Raw genomic sequence first — 25,150 nt, forward strand, 5'->3', positions numbered from 1 at the left:
TAAATTCAATAGTCAGAAAGAATGTATTCGTAAACTGTGTATGAAAAATTGCCATGTACAACTTCGCTGTATCTATGTGCATATACAGATGACAGACAATAGGACAAATTTTTTTACAAATTAATTTCCTTAAAACATCAAACATAAAAGACACACACCTCAAAACATTTATCACATAAGACACTTTTTCAAAGCCATGTACATTCATTAAACACAGAACATGAAGAATTAGTATTTCCTAACTTAACTGATGCTCTTTTCCTTGCAAAATAAAAATATTTTAAAATACAACTATTTCTTTTGTATCTCCAGACACTTCTCAGAAAAGGGAGTACTTGGAATATTTACAGTAGAAGTTAAAGTAATTTTCCTATGAATTAACAAATACCTGCACATCAATAGACATTTCAAGTTCTGAAATATCTTACTGGAATTCCTAAAAACTGATACATATAAGAATGTATTTTGGAGAAAATTAGATTAAAATATGAGACTAACATTAGATTATATAAAAGGACCTAAATCTCCAGGAAATTTTCAAAAGAAAGACCTCATTATTCACTGAAGATATTACTCTTTTCTAGGATAAATGAAAGGGTACCACCATAATGCTTGCTTACTGCTCTTTAAATTAATTGATTCTAGCATCAAATTTAGAACTAACACTCCCATTATAAAGCTACAACTAAAATGAGGAAGTATACAAGATAACAAGAACTGCATTTGAAACTCTGGCTCAAAGGGATTTACATAGCTCCTAGAATTAATCATACCCCACTTGAAATAAATCTCTCTGGGGTTCACAGATGTCTTAACAACACAGTCAATTTAAACTATGGAGACAGTTATAGGTGAATAATAGTGTGACAGCCTTATTTTCCTGTCAGAATCCTATGATTTATGTAGGAAAAAAATATGTGTCTATAAACTAATGAATTTTAAAACTTTGTTCTTCACCTATCAGTTGAGCAATATACAGATATGACCCTGCTCACTGCCGGCAGATTGGACTAGATGACCTTTAAAGGTTCCTTCCAACACAAACCATTCTCTGATTTTGTGATTCTTAGCTGAAAGTGTTTCACTCTTGCCTGTTTTGAAGTACAGACACCACAATTAATTGGCTAAAATAGTTTAATGACTGCTTTTAGAATCTACAAGATTAAATAACTGGACAGATTTGCCTCATATTTATATTTAAATGAGGAGTAAACTCCACCACAAAATCTACCATGAAGTTTGAGAAGAACAAACCTCAATCTTTTTAAGACAGAAAAGTTTTTAATGAAAATTACAGATAATGTAAATGTTCTACTTCAATGAGTATTATTCCATATTTTCTTGAAAATGAAAATACAGATTCATAACCCATTTTGCCCCTTGGCAAGTGTTCCATCAACCTCAAAAATAATAACAAAAAGTGTTTTTTTTTTAAAGGCGAAGATAAGATGAACCATTTTTATCATTTGTGTGCTCATATATATTCCAAACATTTTAAGAATTTATAAATCCAGAATATGGTTGTAAAAAAAAAAAAAAGCTGAAAAAATGTTCTACTGAAATCGGTGCTCTTTGTTCCACTTCCTCTTATTTTTCCAAACACAATTCTTAAAGATGAAATGGTTGATGCTAGTCAGTTTGCTTCATGTTGTACTTAAACCTTTTATTTTCTTTGGTTCTTTAAAGATTGCCTGGTAGTAGTGTGACCACTTAGAAAAATTATTATAGTCTAGAAATTACTTCTTTTTGTAAAGGAAAGATGTGTGCTTTTTACAGTATAACTTGCTTTTTATTTGTCTTGTGCAAACCTAATATTCTTCCAATATGCTAGTGGCACAGCTGTAGACCTTCAGCCAGCATCAAGCATGTAGATTGGCTTTATTAAAGGCATTTAAAAATGCAATGCAACTCTTCTGTTAAATACTTCACAAAGAATCTTTGAACAAGAAAATTAAACATGAAAGGTGAAAAAGTACAGAAGAATGTAAGAAGCAAACTTAATTAAAGATGTGCTTAGGCTGTATCTGAATAAAAAGATTTGTTGAGAAGGAACAGTGTAAAGGAAATTACCCCAATTTAAAGCAGCAGATGGATCCAGGCACAGGACGCACTTTATCTTGGACTTTGTGGTATCCACATTCAACTGGAGTAAGGAGCAGAGCAACACACGAGTGCAAAACACTGCACTGCTCTACCCCTATAACCACTTTAATGCATATAACATTCTGATGTAGGAGCTAGAGACTGCCTTAGGCAAGCTGAAGAGCATAAAGCACTCATGCAATACGAGAGGAATAGCCATACAAAGTTAAAAAAAGGATAAAAGAATACAAACACAGGAGAATAAATGGTAAAGAGAGCAACGAATCAGAGGTAAAAAAGGGACGGAAACAACAACATCTTAAGAATTTTAACAGATAACTTGAGGAACTATACAGAGTAACAGCTGAAAAAAATGAAGCATTTTGGTTTTGAAGCAGTGTAATTCCTATGGACTTTTCCCCCTCTGGTTATTTGTCATGAGACAAGTATTTTGCTACTGTGAGGAATTAGCTGGTAACTAACCAACACTTTTGTCTCTTGAACAAAATTACATGGGCCTAACAGTCAACAGACTTGTAGGTATACACACAAGCAATATTTGCACTCAGAAATGTAAATAAAATAAACCTTTAAGCCATTTACCTTGGCAGGTTATATAATGGTGCCATTCGGAAACACGCAACAACAGCCCTTTTGCGTTGTTTCGACAGGAGTTTGTGCCAAACAGCTTTCTTTGATCTCAGTGGTTGTTCAACCTATGGAAAAATTTCTTCTAGTATATACAATGGAAACTCTTCAACTTTTATTCAAAATTTTCTATTTAGCTAGTGTTTAATGTAGTTAGCAAATTAGAAAATGCTAGAAACACTCCCCATCATCTAAAAAAAATGCTCTTTTTAGTTTTTTGTTTGTTTGGTTGGTTGTTTTTTTTTTGTTTTTAAATTAATAACACAAAATACTGGGGGCCTTACATATATATAGTATCTCTCAGTTTATACAGAAAAGCTCAAGATGCCAGAGTATCTCATGTGTGGGACTCCTTGGTAAAATTCCAAAATGGTTATTTTGCCTGTTTCTAACTATGCATATTCAATTGTTCATGTGAACAAATTTCTGTGCTATATCACTTGTGAATGAAATGAATTAACTTTATGTGGGAAGAGTACAAATGTCTTTTTGTATTTAAATTGTATCAATTGAATAAACAGGCAAATGACCCAAAAGTTGCTACAGCATCCTCAGGTGCAGAAATAGGAGACGGTCTAAAATCAGTATACTAAAATTAAATGCACATGCAAATATCTTTTCCTAAAACTACAGATTTTTCAGATACTGAATGGTGATGATTTGTATACTATACTACTTGCAATTGTTCACAAAGTTTTGCAGAGGCAAATGCATCCTGAATTTTCCTGGAAGCTAAAATTGAGGCACTTCAACAGATTACATGAAAAACTTTGTATATATCTGTATGTCTGTGTGTATGCACATGAATGCACGTGCAAAAGTAATTTTTATCTGGAAACTTTAATAATGACACTCACTGAAGTCAAAATAATCTCTACAAGGAAAAAAACTCATGTTACTTCAAAACAAACACTGTATAGACATTTAACTTTTAACCTGTTCCAGATGATACAGAGCAGCTGATATCCTCTGCACACGTTCCACATTTCTCTCAGGATCAGTAGGTTCATCACTCTTCAAAATGTCTTTGTACAGATTTAACTGCCATTTCACAGCTGGATCATCAGACTAAAAACCAACATATTTTGTATGTAAGATGCTGAATTAAGATACCGAATTTGACTACCACCAATATTATTCTCATAGAATAATAAAGAATGTTATAGATACTCTCACTACATCTGTCCTCTTTTTGTCAGAATTGGCATTTGTTAGCTACTCAGAAAAATGTCATTAGATTCTGTATACTGTTGGGTAACTGAACTCAATTCTTAAGCAAGGTTCTGTATTTTTATTTAATGAAAGCAAATAAAGCACTCTGAGGCTTCAGTATCCCATTTAACTGCATTAAAAATAAGGAAGCACATTTAGTACTGGGACTGAGTTTAACTCCTTGAAGGAGTTCTGTACTGACAGCGGAAGGCTGTTTTATGGAGTTTATAAAAGACAGCTGGAATTTCAGCAGATGAAGAGTTACAGGAAAAGGTTTTGTTTTTTTTGCAAGACAGAAATAAAAAAAGCACATTATAATTACTTAGTGTGTTCAATTTAAATTTATATAGGTACAAATTTATAGCAACCAGACAGTCATCTCCCCTATGAGTTATGTTCAAAGACTGTAGGCAATGATCTAAATTATTTAGTATTTATACAATGATGAAGACTTCATTTTGGTATCACCTTTGACAGTGTATTCAGCATATAAATAGTAGGAACACAAATGTGCTTGTAAAACTCTTAAGTGTTAAGATGACACAAGATTTTCTTATCACAGTGATTTAAAAATATTCTTAGAACTATTATTTAATCATTATTGCAAGTTAAATTCAAGAAGAGAAGCTGAAATACTACAGTTTAGATTTTATTTATTTCTTAGATTGAGCTGATTCTATGTAATAATAGCTTTAGAACTACCCATATCTCAATCCTTTACACTTGTCCCACCCTACTGAACTTCCTGAAACTTGAAAGTACTAACCAAAGCTACAAATAAACTATTGTAATGAAAAAATTATGAAGAAAAATGGTAAAATGGCAATTTTTCTAATAGCTTTAAACATTTTTTTTTATATCTCACAATAAACAATTGTGATTTCTGTGTTTTGAAAGTGCACATCATCATCTTCAAGACAGATTTTTTTATATTACCTTTTCCTGCAAATGTAAATTGTTACGTAAATGCTCTTTGACTTCATCATCAGTATCCCTCTGCAGAAAGACAGAAGTATTTTTCAATTCAGATTATGATTCATCTCATAAGAACATGTACAACACAGAACAGCTATTATTTTAATACTGAAATTTAACCTCTTTTCTTTTCAAAGTACATAAGTTACCAGAAAGGCATGGGACAAAGGCTTTCTTTAATTTTGAACACAAAATAAGGAAAAAACTTTGAAGAGAATTAAAGCTAACTAATGGTATTTCAATATTTGGTCCAAATTAATATGTATATGTAAAAATATACATTGTATACAAATGGAAAATGACATGGAAATGATGGCAGCTGTCTATACACATCACTTTTTCTTCTGAAAGCAGCTAGCAGCTATAACTGCTTACAGTACATTGATATATTTAATTATATTGACTGCTCAGATATTTATGCCTCAAAGTTTGGTTTATAAAGTTCTGCTTATTTTACATTAAAAAGTATTACAAAGTATACACTTACATGGCTGTATCTAGTCTTCGCCAAAGAGATGAGCTCTTGATCCCCAGGAGTACACATATTCAAACCAATAGGAAGCATCTTTTTAAGTGCAGCTACAATCAAGGATGTTTGTATGGAGTACAAATCCCCTCTACGTTTTGATTTCTTTCTCTCTTGATCTTGTCCTCCAGACTATAATTAAAAAAATAGAAAAGTAAATGACTGCAATTCTCTGATCACAGACTTTTCCAACATGCCCTTCCCCTAATGGTCCAAGGAAACTATGTTCCTGATGTAGTACAATTAATTAAAAATGCCACATTACAGGAAGCATTTACAGTCTTGAGTGGGAAATGTAAAGGAATACTTCTGGTGTATGCCAGTGCAGAAATTGCAATAACAGTAATATTTTAATAGCAGTAACATATGTGTGCATTCATATGTATGAATCTAACTATATTTTCTGGATCTTACCTCTCAAATCAGAAACTACCCTAAAATTAAAAGCTGACTCAGTCTCAGGAGACACTATTAGTTCTCAGTGTTATAGAGACAAATTCAGGACGTTTACAGTTTTGTTAGAAACTTACATAAAGATAATTATCCAGGATCTGAATTAATTAATATTGTCTGATTTGTCTCAACTGAAAAATACCAGTATCTAAAAGACTTTGTTTGATTCAATGCAATAAAATGCCAATAAATTAGTGTCTCTGGGAAAAGCACTGCCCTTTGGCTTTAGCTAATATAAGTAACTCTGGGATGAAAAATTAAGTCTTTTGCATCTTTGGAGATCATGAGTAATAAGAAAAGGAAAACAGAAGAGGCAGCAAAGTAAACACCACAACAGAATAATATCTGCCCTATCTTCTTACAACAGACAGTGTATAACAATATTTCACACACTTTTCCCTTATGAGACAGAAAACCAAAATCTTTCAAACAGACCCATATATTTAATGAACATATGGTAAACAACAACAACATAAAACCAGCCCAGTTCTGAATTCTGTACCTAGATTAAACTCCTACTACACACAAGGGGAGTTTTGCCTAAGATAAGATTTCAGGACTAGGCCTCCAGGTTTATACAACACTACAAAACAGCAAATGCTTGCATTCAACCCTCCACATCCTTTTCCCTCTGTCAATTAAGTTTTACTGACTACTGTTTTCATAATACATTGTGTAGTTCCACATAAGGGTACAGAAGAATCCATTGCAATTCATTATTAATCAATTATTACCACACTTTTATCACTGTAATCACTGGAATAAACAAAGGCAGCCATACATATTCTACTCAGTGGTAATTTTGGCAAATTCTGTCTTCTAGATGGTGAATCTCTGTGTACGTAGCTGGTGTTGAGCATTTTGAAGGTCAGAGGGAACACACAATGGATGTGGCTTCCTTTCTTAAGGAACTAACAATTGCAAGAGAGTACTTTGCCTCAAAGCTTTGCTTTTGGAAGTGCCTTAGAAATAGCAGTGATGTAATGGCTATAATAATGACATTATTTGTACTCTACATTGACAACAGACAAACAAATCCCACAATGTATCACTGTATTCCAGTGGCGTCACTATGCGTCTTAAGGAATAACAAAATATATAATAGATATATTAAAAAAAAAAAAGGAAAAGAAGGAGAGATACTAGTTTACTTTTTTGCATCTGTATGCTTGAAGACATTTTACACATCCAATTTTATTTTCATTTGAGATTAATAACTAGGCACGAACAGGATAGGTGAACTTTAAAACCTAAACATTTTTAAAACATGAAAAGAAGATCCATTCTGCCTTTGCCGTCAAATTCTGCTGTCTGTGAATTCACAACTGCTGCTGATAAATGTGTAAGTAGAGTCACAGACAGAAACCTAAATGACAATAAAACTATGTCTCTTTCAGTTCTAATATGCACCTATATGAGTAAACAAAATACCTTAATTTCATATGTAAAGAGCATTAAATTGAATAGATTTGCCTAAATAATTAACTGTGCTAAAAGGACCGCAACAAGAATGATATGATCTTGTTGCCTAACAGCACATAATGATCTTACACACAAATGGACATTTCTTCAACAAACATACACAGAAAAAGAATTATAGATTCTCCAGCAGATTCATAATAATTAAATATATAATCAAAAAATTATAAAGAATTTATACTAAAAAAAAAAATCAGCAAAAACTAGTTAAGATGAGGGAATTTTTAACATTTCCAACCCTCCTTAAACCTTCAATTCTCTGAGGTTATCATGAGAGCATTCATTAAATCCTACTCTATATACCTGGGGAAGTTTGTCAATAGCAAAGCATGAAATCAGGTATATTAGCTTAACACAACTGCTCACTTTTTAACTTATGACTCTAATTTAATTGACCAAAAAAGTCTTCACAGTATCACGTGTGCTTCTCAGCAGACAGGGTGAAGGGAAATATGAAAGCGCGTTTGCTGTTCATTCTGCTTCACCAATGAAGAACACACCACAGGATAAAAACCATGCAACTATATTAGAAATTCATAATAAAAAAAGATAATATGAATGATGTAAAGGAAGGTGAACTGTGGTTCACTGGAGACAAAGCTTTGAATACATTAAATACATAAAAGAAACAAGGATTATTCAAAATCTTTGTCATACCTCACATCTCTAGTAAAGATCATCTTAATTCTGGAAAACATTAGGATTTGAACTCTGTATCTTATTTGAACATCTTGGTTCTAATACAATCTTCAATTCACTGACAGACAAGGTATTGATTATAGCACGTCTTCCATATATTTTTCTTGAATATCACAAGCCAAATACATGTTTCTGATGACTCTACTTAGGTATTGCTTTTATAATGTCTGCTTCAATATATCAGCAAAAGAATCAGAATGCAGAAAGACAGCAGAGGCGGAACGTACATCTTAAATAATTACAAAAGATTACTACATTTTCACATTAAGCAACATGCGGGAGTGCCAAAGGGAATTTCAGCTGCTCTGGTCCATTACTGCCACTTTAACTCAGAGAAAATTTATAGTATGTGGAACCCAGGCCTCTCCTTTGTGACGCCACTGCTATGATCAATGGAAAGAATGCTTGGAGCCTGATCATCTCTAAATCTAAAACAGACACATCATGCACTTTGACCTGTACCTTTACTTGCATGGCCTGTACGAAAGAAAAATAAAGGGAAAAAAATGTAAGAAAAAGAGATGAAAAGATGATAATTTTACAGGTTAGTAATAAACACACTCAGATTTATCAGGACAATAAAAATATTATAAGTTTGTAGCTAAAACAATGGTCTGTAAGTGTATAATCAATTGAGACCTTAGTGAAATAATTTTTATTCAGCTTAACCTTTATTAAATGATTGAACTTCTGAATTTATCTGTTGCTATTCAGCACGACCATTTGTTGCTTCAGCATATAATGAAGTACATTTAGTAAGCAAGCACATCAGTATACTAATTACTGCATCTTTTCTGAATATTGTTAAAAGCAGAAAGCGTCTGGAACACTGGATATTCCAATAATGAAAAACACTAATGTTTTCACCAAAATAGCTCTTTCTACTTCTTTTCCCCACCAAAATGAATGAGAAAAAGTATGTTTAGAAACGGAAACCAAACTATCAGTGTTAAGATGCAGCATTTCATTTATAGATGTATTTCTCCATTGCATAGCTCATTAGTGTTTTGAAGACAGCCTGAGAGAAAACTTGACGTAAGCTCACCTCTCTCAGCTGTACCTATTTTGAGAACACTATTCAAAACTCAACTCTAAAACGTACAGTTTTTTTTTTTCCTGTACACTCTGTTAATACCATAAATATACTTAAAGAAGCATGTATTCCATAGTCAACACTATAATATCATAGTGTCAGGCAATCTTAAGAAGATAACAACAAAACCATGTAGTTATGGTAAAACAGCAGAAAAATGCACCTGTTACTCAAAAGAATCCTTGACCAGGCATGGGAAAATACCATAGAAAACGGTTGGTTAAAAACAAACAGAAAATAACATAAATACAAACAAGCCCCCCTTCTGTGATAGCTCTAATAGTAACTCTTATTTCTTGTGATACTTGAATTAACCTCAAAATGCTGAAGCTAAGCTACTATTAAAATCTCTTTTTATATCCTACTATATTTACATCTCATAGTGAAGAAAATCAGGTACAAGTCAAGAAAGACTGAAAGACTAATCATCAAATTAAGTGTTAATCGTCTTAGAATCTTCAATACCTTACTCAGACAAACAGCAAATTTTAATTGAAAATTTCAATTGCGTGAAATATGTAGATGCTGCACAGACATGTCTCAGCAGATATACACTGAAGATAAGTAAAGACAAGATGTTAATTATATTTCATTTATTAGAGATGATCCTAAAAGGAAACCACTCATGATTTACCACAGTATATCTAAAGGAAATGTATTATATGCAGTTGAAATAGCCTCAAAGAAGAGATCTAAAATTATTGCAGAAAATACTAACATGAAATCCTCCAATTATTGTAAACTTGCAAATAATATGTATTACATATTAAAAATGGGCACAAACCACAACGTTTCATAATACAAAGATGGATTTTATGACTGCCTCAAACTTCTGTAACAGGTCTATGCAAACGATTTTTAAAAGCAGATACAAAAAAATTCATGAGGGCCAGTCAAATAAAACTTCAGTAGGATATGCAAGTGTTTAGCAACTGAGGTTCTATATCCAGCCACACATTCATTTTGATTCCAAAACTTACACAGAAAAATTGGCCACATATGTATTACACATTTATTATGTACATGTGAATGTATAAGCTTAGTCTTTTATACCAATTAACTCTAAAATACAATAGGACATCATTGTATCTCAATCAAAATGCTGTTTTATCAACAAACCTATGAAGGGTTCAAAAATAACAGATTAGTGGAGTTGAATGTGTTTAAATTCTCCATTTCAACACTTCTATCACAAATCTGTTATTTCAATGCAATCTAATTTACCAGCCTCTCTCAGACTGAAAGTTCTCTAACTTACCATTCCCCTCCGAGCAATCTGCTGCCATTTTTTTAGAAAAGAAAAATTAAAAAACTTGCTCAGCTGTTAATACATTTATTTGAGAAAATATTAACAAAGTTAATATTGTATAATCAAAATATAATGGGTACTTATTCAATTTACTGATTGTAATGATGAATCACTTTTAACCACTATTAGGTAACAATAAATAATGTAATCCTAATCTTTCATCCCCTGTGCATTTTTTTTCCGCATATGGCATGTAAAGATATAGAACCATCACGCCTTACACACTAATACTATCGCAGTATCTTGTATCTTAGGAGAAATACTAAACCTCTGTTGTAGGTCAGACAGTCGTCTAAATCTGTCTGAGATCAGCATAAGGCCTTACTCCTTTAAGAGATCCCAAACTATTCTGTCTTGGGCCAACTGTTAATAGCCAATGTTCATATTCACAGTTATCTATACATTTCCATGCTTGATAAATATGGGATATGATTGCTTCCACTAAAAATAATGTGAATAAAGAGGAACTGGTCATAAATACGAAAGTGCTAATTATTCTGTTAGCGTACTACTTCCTGACCTGAATGTTAATGTTAAGGCAAGAAATTATAAAAATAATGTTCCCTAATGTAATGTCCTCTACTGATTATTCTCTGAGGATATAAATAAGTATCAAACCTTGTAAGAAATGATGAAATTCAGTTACTTAAATAATCTCTTGTTTATTCTGAACGATGCAGTCTTAAAAAAAAATTATTCAGATCTAAATGTATGTTTTAATGAATGCGCTGGTTTTATAGCATTTACTTTATATATTAGGAAATGTTATCCATTTTCTGCTTAGAAACCAGATTTAGAAGACCAATATAGCACTTGTAAGAGATGTCTTGTATCATGGTATTTAAGTCATCATGAAAGAAATGCCTATCTAAATGATCATCTGTTCTGCAATGACTCCTGCAGATATGGTACCGTATTAATAAAATATTCAGTCATGAACAATAAATCTTTTATTTCTTCCTCTATTATCAATAACCATGCACAGTGTCTTTGAATGCTATGATTTGATATTAATGTTTACAAAAAATTCTATGCACATAAAAAATTTTATAATCTCCTTGTACTGTATACGCATATGAAGAAAAGCACATTTACTTATGCATCTACATCCCTGTTACATATAAATATATTTATACAAATATTTATACATAATATATCTGTATATTCAAATATACACAACAGGTATTTGAAAATGTAATTTCAAAAATTCTTTCAAATTTAGGTCATATAGATTCTTGATGTTAAACTCCTGAGATTTTATCCAAATCGAAGCAGTATAAGGGATACCTATTATTTATTTTGTAAAGATTTGTTTTGTCATTCTTTCCATGCCAGACTGACTAAAATATGACACTAACAGTTTACATCATATTATCCCATTATCAATACTGCAGTGAGACACAATTTAAATTAAACATGAATCATCTGATTCTAATCTATCATGTTTTAAAAAAAGTACACCAATTCTTGACTCCTCAGGCCAATTTTAACGTATAAATGTTGAAGTATACACATTAAATATATGTGTAGTATTCTCTATATAGTTTGAATTTCTGCCCAGTGCCAGTCATTAACTAATGATGAGCAGAAAATCTGTTATTTTTGCTTGTAAACTTTCCAGCGTAAGGGTTTGGCTCCACCAAGTTTCAGTACTTAAAAAAGTATAATAAAAAGGAAGCAAACATTTTTTTAAGAAAATCAAGAAATGTAATGGCACATTTTATCTGACTATTGTCAAAAGTTGGACCTACAGTAGCTAGGTTATAGACAATCAAAATACTGTGAAATACAAAACAATAAACCCCATCACTTCTCTTTCAAAATAGGATTACTCCAAAGACACTACAAATATGAATAAAACAAAGTGTTATTTGCTACATTTACGAACACTAATTTGGAATTAAACTTCAGCTGGCTTTAGTTGAGTAAGGCAATCTTCCTCAGCAAATGTCAAAGAGGCATTTTTTACCTTGACAATATGCATTTTCTCTATTAAATAGTAAGAAATGTACTTTCCAGCCATCATGTCAGCATCTTGCCATATTGAAAATGAGCAAAAAAGAAATGAATGTGGTCATTAATAAGAAACAAGAAAAACAGTGCACGTGGCACACTATGTGTGAATAACGAGGCATTTTCCTCCATCAAAGTTGACAGAAAAATACTGATTGACATTCACAAGAAAAAGGTAACCAATGTTTCTTCACTTGCTTTTATAAAATAGTCTACCTGTTTTTTGTTCATGAAAGATCAACAACCCACATTCTCCTGTACATGTAACTTTTTCAAATCAACACCTTTATTTTAATCTTGTGTCTTTGACTACTTAGCAGACATTTAATAAGTAACTCTAAGGTACATGGCCTGTATTTTGCACAGTTGTTGTCATGTCTGTCATCAAGAAGCAAAATTATTTTTTGTTTCTTCTACCAGCACAGCAGCTGCAATCTGAGTATATTTTCAGAGCCTTCTTACAACACACTAAACACATGCTGAAGATACAATGGATCCACAAATTTTTATTAACTTACTTTAGACATCTTGCTCTTGGTGTCCCCTGTTAAAAATGCCAAATTGTTGATTTCATTCTGAATCACAAAATTTTGTTCCTCTCTTTTGAAATTCTAAAGATGCAAAAAAGAAAAAAATCACAAGAAGTTTCATTCATCCACATGTACCAAATTTATATTTAAAGATAGAATAAAATGGAAGAAAATGTATACATCTTATCTTACATGCGATTTACACCACAGGATAAAAACTTCAGCTACCATTCGAAAAAGTTCATCAGAATCTGTGTCTGGTTTCTTCAGCCAATTGGCTCTAGTTACAAAAACAAGAGAAATTTAAAATAAGACATTTGAAATAAGACAACTGCACATAACAATTTCTAATCAATAGATCAGTTTACGTTTGTATAGTTAATCTTGAAATTTAATGAGAATCACTTCAATTTTCCATGACCATGGTTAGAAAGACTATTTTTCACGGCTAACTCATCTCCCACAAAACGTCTAATTCTTGTCTACTTCTTTCTGCCTGCTCCTCATCCCCATTGTGCCAACACATGTTTTTGTGCCTATTCCATGAACCAGACTAGAAAACAGACCTGCCTGAAAAGCAAAACACTTTATCTGAATATTTCTCTATTTCTTTTTTTTTTTTTTTCTTTCTCCCCCCTAATAAAACTTTTTTATCAAAACTTTGTGTTGATGCAAAAGAGAACACTATAATGGGGAGAGGAGGAAGAGTACAGGGAGATGAGTGGGTGGGCAGAGCTGTAAGGACTACTTCAGTTGTTTTATTTTTGTAATCCAGGAACAAATACAACTTCAGTCTGGGTCCATCTGCATAGGATGCTCAGAAAACTTGGGGAAATGAACAAACAGATGCAGCCGCCTTAAATGTCTCTAAATTAAAATACATTCATATGACCATACATAAAGTGGGCATCTGACAGCAGACATGTAAGGACTTATTACATTGTAATTTATGCTCATTAACTCTACCTTTCTAGTTGGATTTCCCACAGCCCAGTTAAATCTATGTTTTTTAAAAATTTGAAGTGTTTCCTTGCCAACAAGGTCTGACATAGTAAAGCCTTAAGTTCATCTAGAAAATTAAATAATTCTACTGTAAATTGGTTCATAGCATAGATGATCAAGCATGCAACGAAAATGCTCCTAACTAGCCCAATATGTATTAACACCTAAAAGATATAAGTGGACAATGATTGTGTACAGAACAACAATGTTTTTTAAGGGTAGGATTAAGATACTGAGATACTGTAAGACACTTCAGATGCTCTTCTGAAGAGCATCTTGGAGTCATGTGCTGGGACAAAGGAAAGGCAATACAATGTTGTCCAAACCCTTCATTAACAATTAAGGGGTTTAGCCATTTTTTAACTTTTGAAAGTCATATTCATTTGTAACACCATTGGGCTCTGGTAGCATATATGAAAAGTTTTTCAGGATATGCATTTTCAATGATAATAGTACAGTTACAATACAACCAAATAATCCAAATGCATGTGAGAAAAAGGTGTGAATTCAAGGTACATCATTCTGTAAGTTAAGAATCTTAAAACACTGAGGATCTGATTTTCAGTGTAACTTTAAATGCATTATATTCTTTCTGAGTATCTGATCATGGACTCCGGTACATTAAATAATAAATATGAGTTTAATTATTGGTTTTATTTACCTATTGTTGTCTACATAACGTATCAACATTGGATAGAAGGCATAAAGGTCCCTACAGAGAACAGCAAACTCATCAAGAATGAGTAACTCAGCTTCTTGGGTGTCAGTTTTACTATCTGCCCTCAGTTGCTCCTCTTCCATCACAATCTTTATAGCTTTCTTCTTCAATTTCTCCAGTGTTGGAATAAAGTGTGTTTTGAGCAGATCAGGCCTGGCTTTGCTGATGATAGGTTGAGCATAAACTATACATAAAAATACAGATAAAAATATGATTAATGGACAATTGCATTATTTATAATATAATGCACAATTACATCATATTTGTAAGATGATGGTTTTTGTGTTATTTATATGAACTCTGCCATTCTAAAAAACATATAGGTCATAGTGCTTCACATATTTCTGGAACATCATAAAATTATTAATAAACCCATGAATATAGCTTTGTAACAGCTGTGTGTATTGAGAGGTTAAAAGCTATTTACTTGGAATTCAGATTATAAGTATTTCAGTCTTACCTCAATTATATTACCATGATTTTGGCAAGTCACATGTGTCTAATTTAGAAGCTAAATAAAGTAGGGCTGAGAAAAGTCCTCACAAAATATTGTTGCAGGTTTTTTTGTGTGTGGTTTTTTTTTGTATACAATGCCAGAAAATAGTCAGAAGACAGTGTTCTGGAAGAATTCCTGTCCTGGTTTGGGCTGGCATAGAGTTAATGTTTCTTCTTAGTAGCTAGAATAGTGCTGTGTTTTGGATTCAGTATGGGGTTTGGTATGAGAACAATGCTGATAGCACACTGATGTTTCCAACTGTTGCTGATTTCAAGGACTCTCCAACTCCCCATGTCCTGCCCGTGTGCAGGTGCACAAGAAGCAGGGAGGGAGCACAGCCAGAGCACTGGACCCAAATTGGCCAGTGAAATATTCCATATCGTGGAACATCATGCTCAGTATACAGAGGAGGGCCAGCTGGGAAGGGGGTCTGGCTCTCTCTCGCTTCTGGGATTGCAATTGCAGGATCTTGGTATTTCGATATCGCTAGCCGGGAACGGGCTGGGTATCAGTCACCTGGTGGTGAGCAATTGCATTGTGCATTGCCCGTTTATATGTTCTATTACTGTCACTGTTTTATTTTATTACCATTATTAAACTGCTTTTATCTCAACCTGTGAGTCTTCCTTTACACCTCCAATTGCCTCTCCCATTCCCAGGTGGGGGAGGGTGGGAGAGCAGCTGCATGGTGTTTGGCTGCCATCCAGGTTCAAACCACAACAATTCCTTTACCTCTTTTGCCTTAGGCAATCTAAAATGCAGAGAATTAATGACTAATTCAAAATCATAGATTGATTTTCTACAAGCATTAGTAATAAAATGCAGACCACCTGAGTCAAAAATCCTTGCAAGAACTGCACTAGTCCATTCTCTCCTGTCACAAATAAGCAGGCACTACAAAACTGCAAGCAGTGGTCTCTATAATTAAACAGCAGATTTCTTACTAAATTTTAATGGAATCCTTATGATTATAAAAGACATTCCAGTATTTAAAATAATACTGAAAACCAGTACCAATGGGGCATTAAAATTTAGCAGGAAATTGTTACCTTTGCATAGATGATTTTATTTTTTCTTTATTGGTAATATGGACAGTGGGATTGAGCACACCCTCAGCAAGTTTGCCAATGACACCAAGCTCTGTGGTGCAGTTGACATGCTGGAAGGAAGGGATGCCATCCAGAGGGACCTGGGCAGGCTGGAGAGGTGGGACCATGCAAACCTCATGAAGTTCAACAAGGCCAAGCGCAAGGTCCTGCGCATGGGTTGGGGCAATCCCATATACACAAATGCACAAATACAGGCTGGGAAAAGAGTGGATTGAGAGCAGCCCTGAGGAGAAGGACTTGGGGGTATTAAGTGGTAGAAAACTGACTATGAGCCAGCAATGTGCGCTCACAGCCCAGAAAGCCAACCGTGTCCTGGGCTGCATGATGAGAGATTTGTCTAGCTGGTTGAGGGAGGTCATTCTCCCCCTCTGCTCTCATGAAACCCCACTTGTAGTGCTGTGTCCAGCTCTGGGGCCCCCAGCATAAGAAGGACATGGACCTGTTGAAGCAGATCCAGAGGAGGCCGTGAAGATGATCAGGGAGCTGGAGCACCTCCCTTATGAGGACAGGCTGAGAGAGTTGGGGTTGTTCAGCCTGGAGAAGAGAAGGCTCCGAGCAGAACTTATGGTGGCCTTCCAGTACTTAAAGGGGGCTACAGGAAAGATGGGGAGGGACTCTTCACCAGGGATTGTAGTGATAGGACAAGCAGTAATAGTTTTAAACTGAAAGAGGGTAGATTTAGATTAGATATAAGGAAGAAATTCTTTACTGTGAGGGTGGTGAGGACCTGGCACAGGTTGCCCAGAGAGATTGTGGCTGCCCCCTCCATGAAAGTGTTCAAGGCCAGGTTGGACGGGGCTTTCAGCAATCTGAGGTAGTAGAAGGTGTCCCTGCCCGTGGCAGGGGGGTTGGAACTAGATGGCCTTTAAGGTCCCTTCCAACCCAACCTATTCTATGATTCTATGATTTTCTTGAACCACCTTATTGGATATTATACTCTTACACTGTTTAAGATTAATGATAAAATTTGGATATAGTTGCCCTGGTTTTGGCTGAGATAGACTTATTTGTCTTCATAGTAGGTAGCACGGTGCTATGTTCTGGATTTGTACTAGAAACAGTGTTGAGAATGCAGGAATGTTTTAGTTATTGCTGATCAGGGCTTACACAGAGCCAAGGCCTTTTCTGCTTCTCACCCCACCCCAGCAGCGAGTGGCTGGGAGGGCACAAGGAGTTGGGAGGGGACACAGCCAGGGCAGCTGACCCCAACTGACCACAGGGATGCCCCAGACCATATGGCGTCATGCTCAGCATATACAGCTGGGGAAGAAGGAGGAAGGGGTTGACAATCGGAATGATGGTGTTTGTTTTCCCAAGTCACCATTACACATGAGAGCCCGACTGTCCTGGGGATGGCTGAATGCCTGCCTGACCATGGGGAGCGGCGAATTAATGTCTTGTTTTGCTTTACCTATTAAACTGTCTTTATCTCAACCCATGAATTTTTTCACTTTTACTCTTTTGATTATCTTCTCCATGCCACTGAGCGAGGAGTGAGCAAGCAGCTGTGTGGTGCTTAGGTGCTGCTGGGGTTAAACCACAACAACAGTAAATTTCTTTAGCTAGCTAGCTACTAAATGTTACAGGACATTTTGAGAAATCTTCCTGCTCATTTAATAGCTGGCACAGTTACTCAGGCAGAGCAATTAATTCTGAACTTGGGTTACTCCTGGTATAATTTTACCATATGCACTTTCTTTCTCTTTTGTCCTGATATTTCATGAACAGAATTCACTGGACTTACACCCTCTACTGAAGTATTCAGTTCCTTAGGTGTCTTGAAAAGCAATGGAATTTACAACTCCAAATTAAATACTAAGGCTCTTATACAGTGCATAGAGAAGGTAAGATTTGATTTTCAAAATCCATTATGTGGTACAGAAAGCTCTCTGCTTACGGGGATGCTACATAAAAAGAATAGTAATTTTTTAAAAATTAAAATATATTTATCTTATTGTTACTTATATTTACTCTTCATCTTTCTTTCCTGCTGTTTTTCATTGCAATTTATTATTATTATATTACTTGGTAAAATGGTAAAGTCTAGCAAAATAATCAAATATTATTAGGTACAATTACTCTTTAAAAATTACAGTACCTGCAATTCTTTTCATCCAAGATGCTTCATCTATTCCCAGATTGTTGTTAATGATTTTCAGAATGTTTCCAAGAATGATGCTCAGATGCTCAGATGTTATCATTGTACAGCAAGGCCCAGCAGTTGGAGGAACACTCTCAGACCCTCTTTCCCACCAGTAGGATAAATAGTTGCATAGCATGGGTAAGATAACCTCAATTACATGAGGCATTTCAGTATACCTTGCTCCAGACTCTGCTAAATCATTAATTTCCTTTATTAGCCCATCCAATTGAGGGATCTCTGGACACATCTCTTCTACTGTATCAGGCATACCTAAAACTGCAAGTATGGGTAGAAAAGCAAAAGAATCATTAACAAAATAAAAGAGAACATCTATATTCATCTATGTTTAAGCTCAAAATACAAATAACATTGTCATTCACGTTTTTTCCTGTCATGATCTTGGGCAGACATAAATAGAGTAAGACTTCAGGGTATACATGGGTCTCTCATCTCATAAATTATGTGTTTCTGATGATGTGCATATAGCACTGATGTAGACAATAGCTGCCTTTACCATAAGGTGTCCTGCAATTATCTGGTGAGCAGACCAGCTATGTAAAAGTGCAAAACTGAGAGCTTATATCAACATTGGATAAACTGTAGCCATTGTTTCCATAATCATTCACAACTCACATCAATTTGCAAAAGAATAAATTTACCTCAGGGGAAGGGAAACAAACAGCTCAAAACTATGGGTGAGATTAAAATTAAACTGTACCTAGTTCACAAACTCTGCACATCTCTCTCCCAGCAAAAATGCCAGGAAAGAGTTCCAGTTGTCAGATGCTTGTATTAGAAACTGAAGGGTGCTTATTCAGCAATTAACAACACAGCGTAATCTAATGCCAATCACCCTAGCAAAATTCTTCTTCTACCAGTGCTGCTTCTATAAAGTAGAGCTGACAGGAAGGAAGGGCTAGCTCAAGCTTTTCCATAACTGCTTTTATACAGAAAAACTTATGAAGCATATGGAATCAATCTACCTACATTTTAATTTTGTTTAAAGGAACAATGATTTTGGCAGGTAACACTCTTACATGGATCAATGAGGATATTACTGGAATACTTTAAGATATGAGAGTCCAATAAGAGTAAGTCACGAGAAAGGCAAGCAAAGAAAATCTACGTAGAAGGATTCATCTTCCTTTGATTAAGGTTTCATGGAATCAAAGTTTTATTCTGTCAGGAGTGCCCTATACCAAACTGCATTGGAGTACTGGTAAGACAACAAAAGAATACAGATAATTTTCATGTTCACATAAATAAGATACTACACCTCTTGCATGTTGCTAGTAAGAACACAATTGTACAATTGGCTAAAAATTTCTGTAATGTAGATAAGATCTTTGACTAAGCTTCAAACATTACAGTATGCAGATTCAGAAAATAATTTAAACACGTTCAGAAAAATATCCAAATATGCCTGGAAAAAGGGAACAATGCTAAGATAGCCTTAACAAAACAGTGCAAGGCTAAAATGACAAATAATGGAAGACTAACAGTAGGAGTTCTCTACTGAGGCATTCGGGTTTTTTCATTATTACAGTTTTTTCTTTCTATTGCTATTAGTTTCTATTACTACTGGTTTAGCAAACACTTCTTTTTTTTTTTTTGCATATGGAACAGTACTTACTCGCTCTCTCTCTTGCACTTTTTGTGTTGAACACAGACAATGGGTTGTAATGGTTGAGAGAAGGTTCAAGGAATGCTACTGGAATGGCTGCTGCAAGAGATGCTAAACACTCACCAAGTGCAGGACGCTGCCTGTATATGAGAGATACTAAAAGTTACAGGAGAGGAAAAGTCTTCCACTAGGCTTCCAATGTCTAGCATGCATTATAAAGCAGCATTAACATTTATTGCTGATTTATCTTTTTAATACATTAGGAACTATTTGACTATTTTGAAAAATTTTATTTCTGACATGAACAAAATTACTGTAAATTAGAGTGGTATAAGAAACACAGTTTTTAAAAAAACCCAATCTCCACCAAGTATTGTATATTAAAGGTAAACAGCTTCACAGTGCAACTACAAACTATAGAAAATGTTTAGAATATGCATAAAGTAGATTAGTAACCACACATTATTATTATACCTGTGGTTTGCTTAAATAAAGAGCAAATGCATATAATCAACAGGAATTTGTCCTGGCAGTCATACCCTTTTTCAAGATTTCACTTCTTTCCTGTACACACATATATATGTGTAAATACTTCTTTTGCTTTGCAGATTACACTATTTATGAAGTTAAATGATGAGAAACACTACTGCTACTTACATAAATACTTCTTTTGCTTCATGGATTACACTATTGCAGGGGGTTTAACTAGAGGACCTTTAAAGGTCTCTTGCAATCCACACTATTCTATGATTCTATGATTGTTCAACTTCCAGGAATAACAACAATCTCTTTAAGATACCTTTGTGTCAATAAAGCCTTCCTCATTATTTGACCCAAAGCTAAAGATCGTGACCCATCTAATACCTCATCTTCAACTGCCTGTGTCACTTTTTTAATTCACAATCATGCTGGAATGTGAAGAGGTACGCAACTATATACCCTCCAGCTTCTTTTGTTGGAGGAGAAACAAAAGAAATTGGCAAAAGCAATGGCCTTACAGAATTGAAAAACGTTATAAAAAAGGATTTTTGTTCACTTGGGTATTTCAAGTAACGTGATTCATATAATACTACTTCATTTCAGGGGTGAATGCTCATTCATTCTCTGTACATAATTATTACAGTTTACTGTTGGCTTACTACTATCAAAGAAATGGAGAATGCAGAAATCAATTACAACAAAACTAAAAAGAAACTATGTGATCCATCTATATATTGGTGTCATTTTCCTTATGTTCTGACTGTCCATTTTGCAACAGAATACATGATACATTAGTATCACAGATGGAAACCACAGAACACTTCATTAAAAAAACAAATTTTTGATAATGTTAGAATTCTTACTGTATTTTAGAGCACAGCAATGTTCTTTTCCAATTTAAATTGTAATGAAAGATTCAATATAATATATATAGTTGATTTCATAAACTTTCCTAAAAAGGAATTTTTATTACATCTTTGCCTTCTGTTGGATCAAGAAGGAAAAACTTGGGATGTGTCTGTGTACATATATATGTACACAAACACATATTAAAAAGTACTTTGAAAAGACCAACATCACATGCATCATAACGTATACCCATCTTTCTATATGAAAGGAGGATACCAAGATGCCAAAAGAAAAGCGAGCAGTTATACAAGGTTAAGAAAATTTCTTGAACTACACAGATATTTTCTGTCATTGAAAAGTCCTAAATATGACAAACCAAGGGAAATCCTATAATTTGGCAGGACAGAAATTAGAAAAAATAAAAATAGTTTCAGAGTAGATAGTCACTGACATAAAAGCAAATAATGTAAAGTAAATCACTCAGGGAACTGAGTGTAAAAGGTACTTAAATAAAAGTCAAATTAACCCTTTACACAAAATATGTTAGGATGACAACTGTCTGGAAACATTCACCCCAAAGAATGAGAAAGAACTGTCAGAGGCTTATGTGCAAGTCTTGGAGGAAGTGGAAAACACCTGAAATGTAATCAAATCAGTTCAGATTTTGAAAAACCAAAACAAGATAAAGGACCACCAGTTGATGCTAGTCATGAAGAAGCATTTCCTATTACACCATTGTTATAACAGACCTTATTGCATCTTCGGCAATTTTCGAGAGGCCTCAAATAGGTCAAACTGAAGTCTTAAACTGAACTATCTGAATATGTATGTATGACTGAATACAGCAGTTAATTTTGTCATATTTAACTACATACCTAAAAATATATATGTTATAATTTCTTAACTTATACAGAAGCTTCTATTTCTTATTATTGATACAGATATTTTATCATCTGTGCTAAAAATCCTTTGGAAATGTGTTTCTATAAACTAACCAGGAAAAGACCTATACACCATAAAGGGACATTCCACGTCCTGGGTATGAAAAGGGAGTCTTCAACTCCAAATTTGGGACCTAAATTCCTGATGCAGTGAATGAAACTAAATGGGCACCTGGGTATAGAATTCATAGTCAGAATGCCTATAGCAGTAATACTACACTTGCCAGTAAAGCATTAGGGCTTAATGTAGTCAAGGACCACTGCATTTCTCATCCGGTCCTCAACATTCATGGGACGTTTAGGGAAGAAAGGTCCACAGAGAAGTCATCAACATTTCCAACCTCCTAAACAAGCTAAACAATCTACAAAACAGAAGTTTGTCACAAGACAGCAGCAGCAATCTAGCTTAATATTAGCTTTGAGCTCCAGCAGCCAGGAGTCTTGTAGAATCAGCTACTGAACTATTTCAGTCATGAAAAATGATATTAATTTATGAAAAGTGAACTATGACTCATCCTGCACTGGAAGGTAAAACTTTCTAATGTCCCTGCCAAAATTCACTAGAAGAACTGCACTTTGATCCTAAATCTGAGCATTTTTTAACTTGAGTAACTTTGTCAGCTCAACCGTTCACTTCTAAGTTTTGCTGAAATATTAAGCAGTGTGTTTGAAATCCTACCTCCCACCTAGACACTGATGTCTGCCTACAGCCTTAATTTAAGAGCCTGGGTGAGTCTAGTGAAGACCAAACTAAATGAAATCTACAGTTGGAAACCTCTCACACAGACTTAGGAGACTAACTAATGTCCTTGGATATATCTGATCTGACCACTCTTCCCTTCTAACAAAACATCTGCAGTAGGAAAATGAGATGCTGCTAACATCAATATTTAACTTAACTGTCCAGTGCTTATAGCTCTTGTCAATCAAGTAGAAGCCTTTGCTGTGAGCAATTCTTAATCGAAAGGCAACTTGAACACAATCACCTTTTATTTCATGAGAAGACCCTGACTGATAGCTAGAGAAGGGGGGTAAGGCACTTCCTATTTTGCCTATCAGATCTGTGTCAAAGAGTATTTAAGATTTTCAAGCCCAGACAGTGAAGAGAGTATAGCTTTGTAATTTAGTGATGGATGTATAAATGATTAAATGTGGACATACACAAGGACGAGCTTGTGCACACATGTACACGTACATGCATGCAGAGTACATGTGTGTAGGAAAGAGACTGTTCACCACACTGCTCTTACATTTTGCATTAAATAATTACTGAATGAACTGTGGAATGAAGGAAGTGGAGACCACCAGTCCTCATACTAGGCAAAGCCTTTTCTAACCAGACTACAGAGTTGTATTTCCTCTGGTTTAGTCTCTCTCTCAGGCCCTGTGGACCTTAAACTTTTCATTATAAGAAAGTTAATGAAAAATGCTTAACCTAAATCCTTCCAAAGCATAAGGAAGGGTTGATTATCCTGGCTCTTGTCTTGTGATAGACCAACAATTAGGGTTCTCTTTTCTGAAGTAATAGATATGGTTATGAGACTCTTTTACTAGAAGAGGATCTAAAATCCAGGGCTTGGAACATACCATAGCAACTTGATACTTAAAAGAATTGTAGACCCTACTCTTTATGAGTTGTAAGTAACTGGTAAAGTGGTTTCCTCTGTAGAGTTAAAGGCTGTCAGAATGCTCTACATATGCTCAGTACAATTTTTTTGAGAACTCATTATATAGTTAAGTGTGAGACGGATGCAGCCTACTTAGTACTCAGCCTAGTTACCACAGTAACATGCAGTAGCCAAACTTTGGGAACCTTAGTGGTAAGTCACAGAAAAATTTAGTTTTCCTACAGGAAAAATTAAACTCCCTGCAGATACACTGACACATGCAGGATGAGCTGTTTGCTTTTATTTACTTTTTGGGTTGTTTTTTTTTTTTTTTTTTTTGTGTGTGTGTGGACTTGAACTCTAAGATATAAGCAACTACGTTCCAGCTAACGTATATTTTAAACATGCTTATACAGTTTCAGATTCACCTTCCATTCAAACTACTTTATTACTCAAACAACACACTCTTAAAGAAAACTTGACATGCTGAGTTTTTCATTAAATACCGTTCAACATAGATGTTCTTCCCAGTCCCAAGGGAATAGAGGCTACAAAGAATTCTGTAACATGAAACTTGTACATCACCCACTAGAGGAAAATGAGAAGTAGATTATCAGTATTTATTCAACTAAAGACTATTTTTCAAATATTAAACATTTGGTTTACACAATATGATAGTGTCTAAAATGTTTAGTATATGTACCACTGAACATTCTAGGCTGTTAATACTCTACATGTGTTATTTATCTTCAATCTTTCCGATACCTGGTCTGTCATCTACAGTCATTCTACAACCTAACAGATCATCAGACACTCCAAGAGGCCAACAGATAATTGCTAAGAAGATACTGCAGGTTATCACACTTCCAGAGTACAATTTTAAGATAAACCATATCAGTCAGTGTGTGTAACCTCTAGGAACAACATCTAAGGGCTGCCTACCTTTTTAAAGAAATTTTTAAATTACCTTTCGCTTTAGAAATGTGATCACCCAAATGTATATAAAATTTTGGAACAGCATATTGCTGAGTCTGAAGAAACCATTTCAGTAATTTTAAACTAAATTATGCTAAAAATAAGGGAAATTGAAATTAAAAGCACTAAAGTGGTTTTCAAATGTAAGAAAAAAACCCACAAGGAATAAATAATAAACTGTCTCCTT

At 34.4% G+C, this 25,150-nt stretch overlaps 1 protein-coding gene across 1 annotated transcript in view; it reads right to left on the reverse strand.

The window, feature by feature from the left end:
* RYR3 (ryanodine receptor 3) overlaps positions 1–25,150 on the reverse strand; it is a 241,921-nt gene that overhangs the window by 38,372 nt on the left and 178,399 nt on the right. Inside the window, exons 65-75 of the mRNA XM_032984720.2 lie at positions 24,495–24,576; positions 20,121–20,251; positions 18,443–18,763; positions 14,683–14,923; positions 13,212–13,299; positions 13,008–13,100; positions 8,537–8,551; positions 5,405–5,575; positions 4,879–4,938; positions 3,667–3,798; positions 2,686–2,798 (exon numbers count right to left, since the gene is read on the reverse strand). Coding sequence (XP_032840611.1) covers positions 2,686–2,798; positions 3,667–3,798; positions 4,879–4,938; positions 5,405–5,575; positions 8,537–8,551; positions 13,008–13,100; positions 13,212–13,299; positions 14,683–14,923; positions 18,443–18,763; positions 20,121–20,251; positions 24,495–24,576 — 1,447 coding nt within the window. The remainder of the gene's footprint in view (positions 1–2,685; positions 2,799–3,666; positions 3,799–4,878; positions 4,939–5,404; positions 5,576–8,536; positions 8,552–13,007; positions 13,101–13,211; positions 13,300–14,682; positions 14,924–18,442; positions 18,764–20,120; positions 20,252–24,494; positions 24,577–25,150) is intronic.

The sequence above is a fragment of the Tyto alba genome, unplaced genomic scaffold (genome assembly GCF_018691265.1).
Source record: "Tyto alba isolate M040663 unplaced genomic scaffold, T.alba_DEE_v4.0 Super-Scaffold_18, whole genome shotgun sequence".
Lineage (NCBI taxonomy): Eukaryota > Metazoa > Chordata > Aves > Strigiformes > Tytonidae > Tyto > Tyto alba.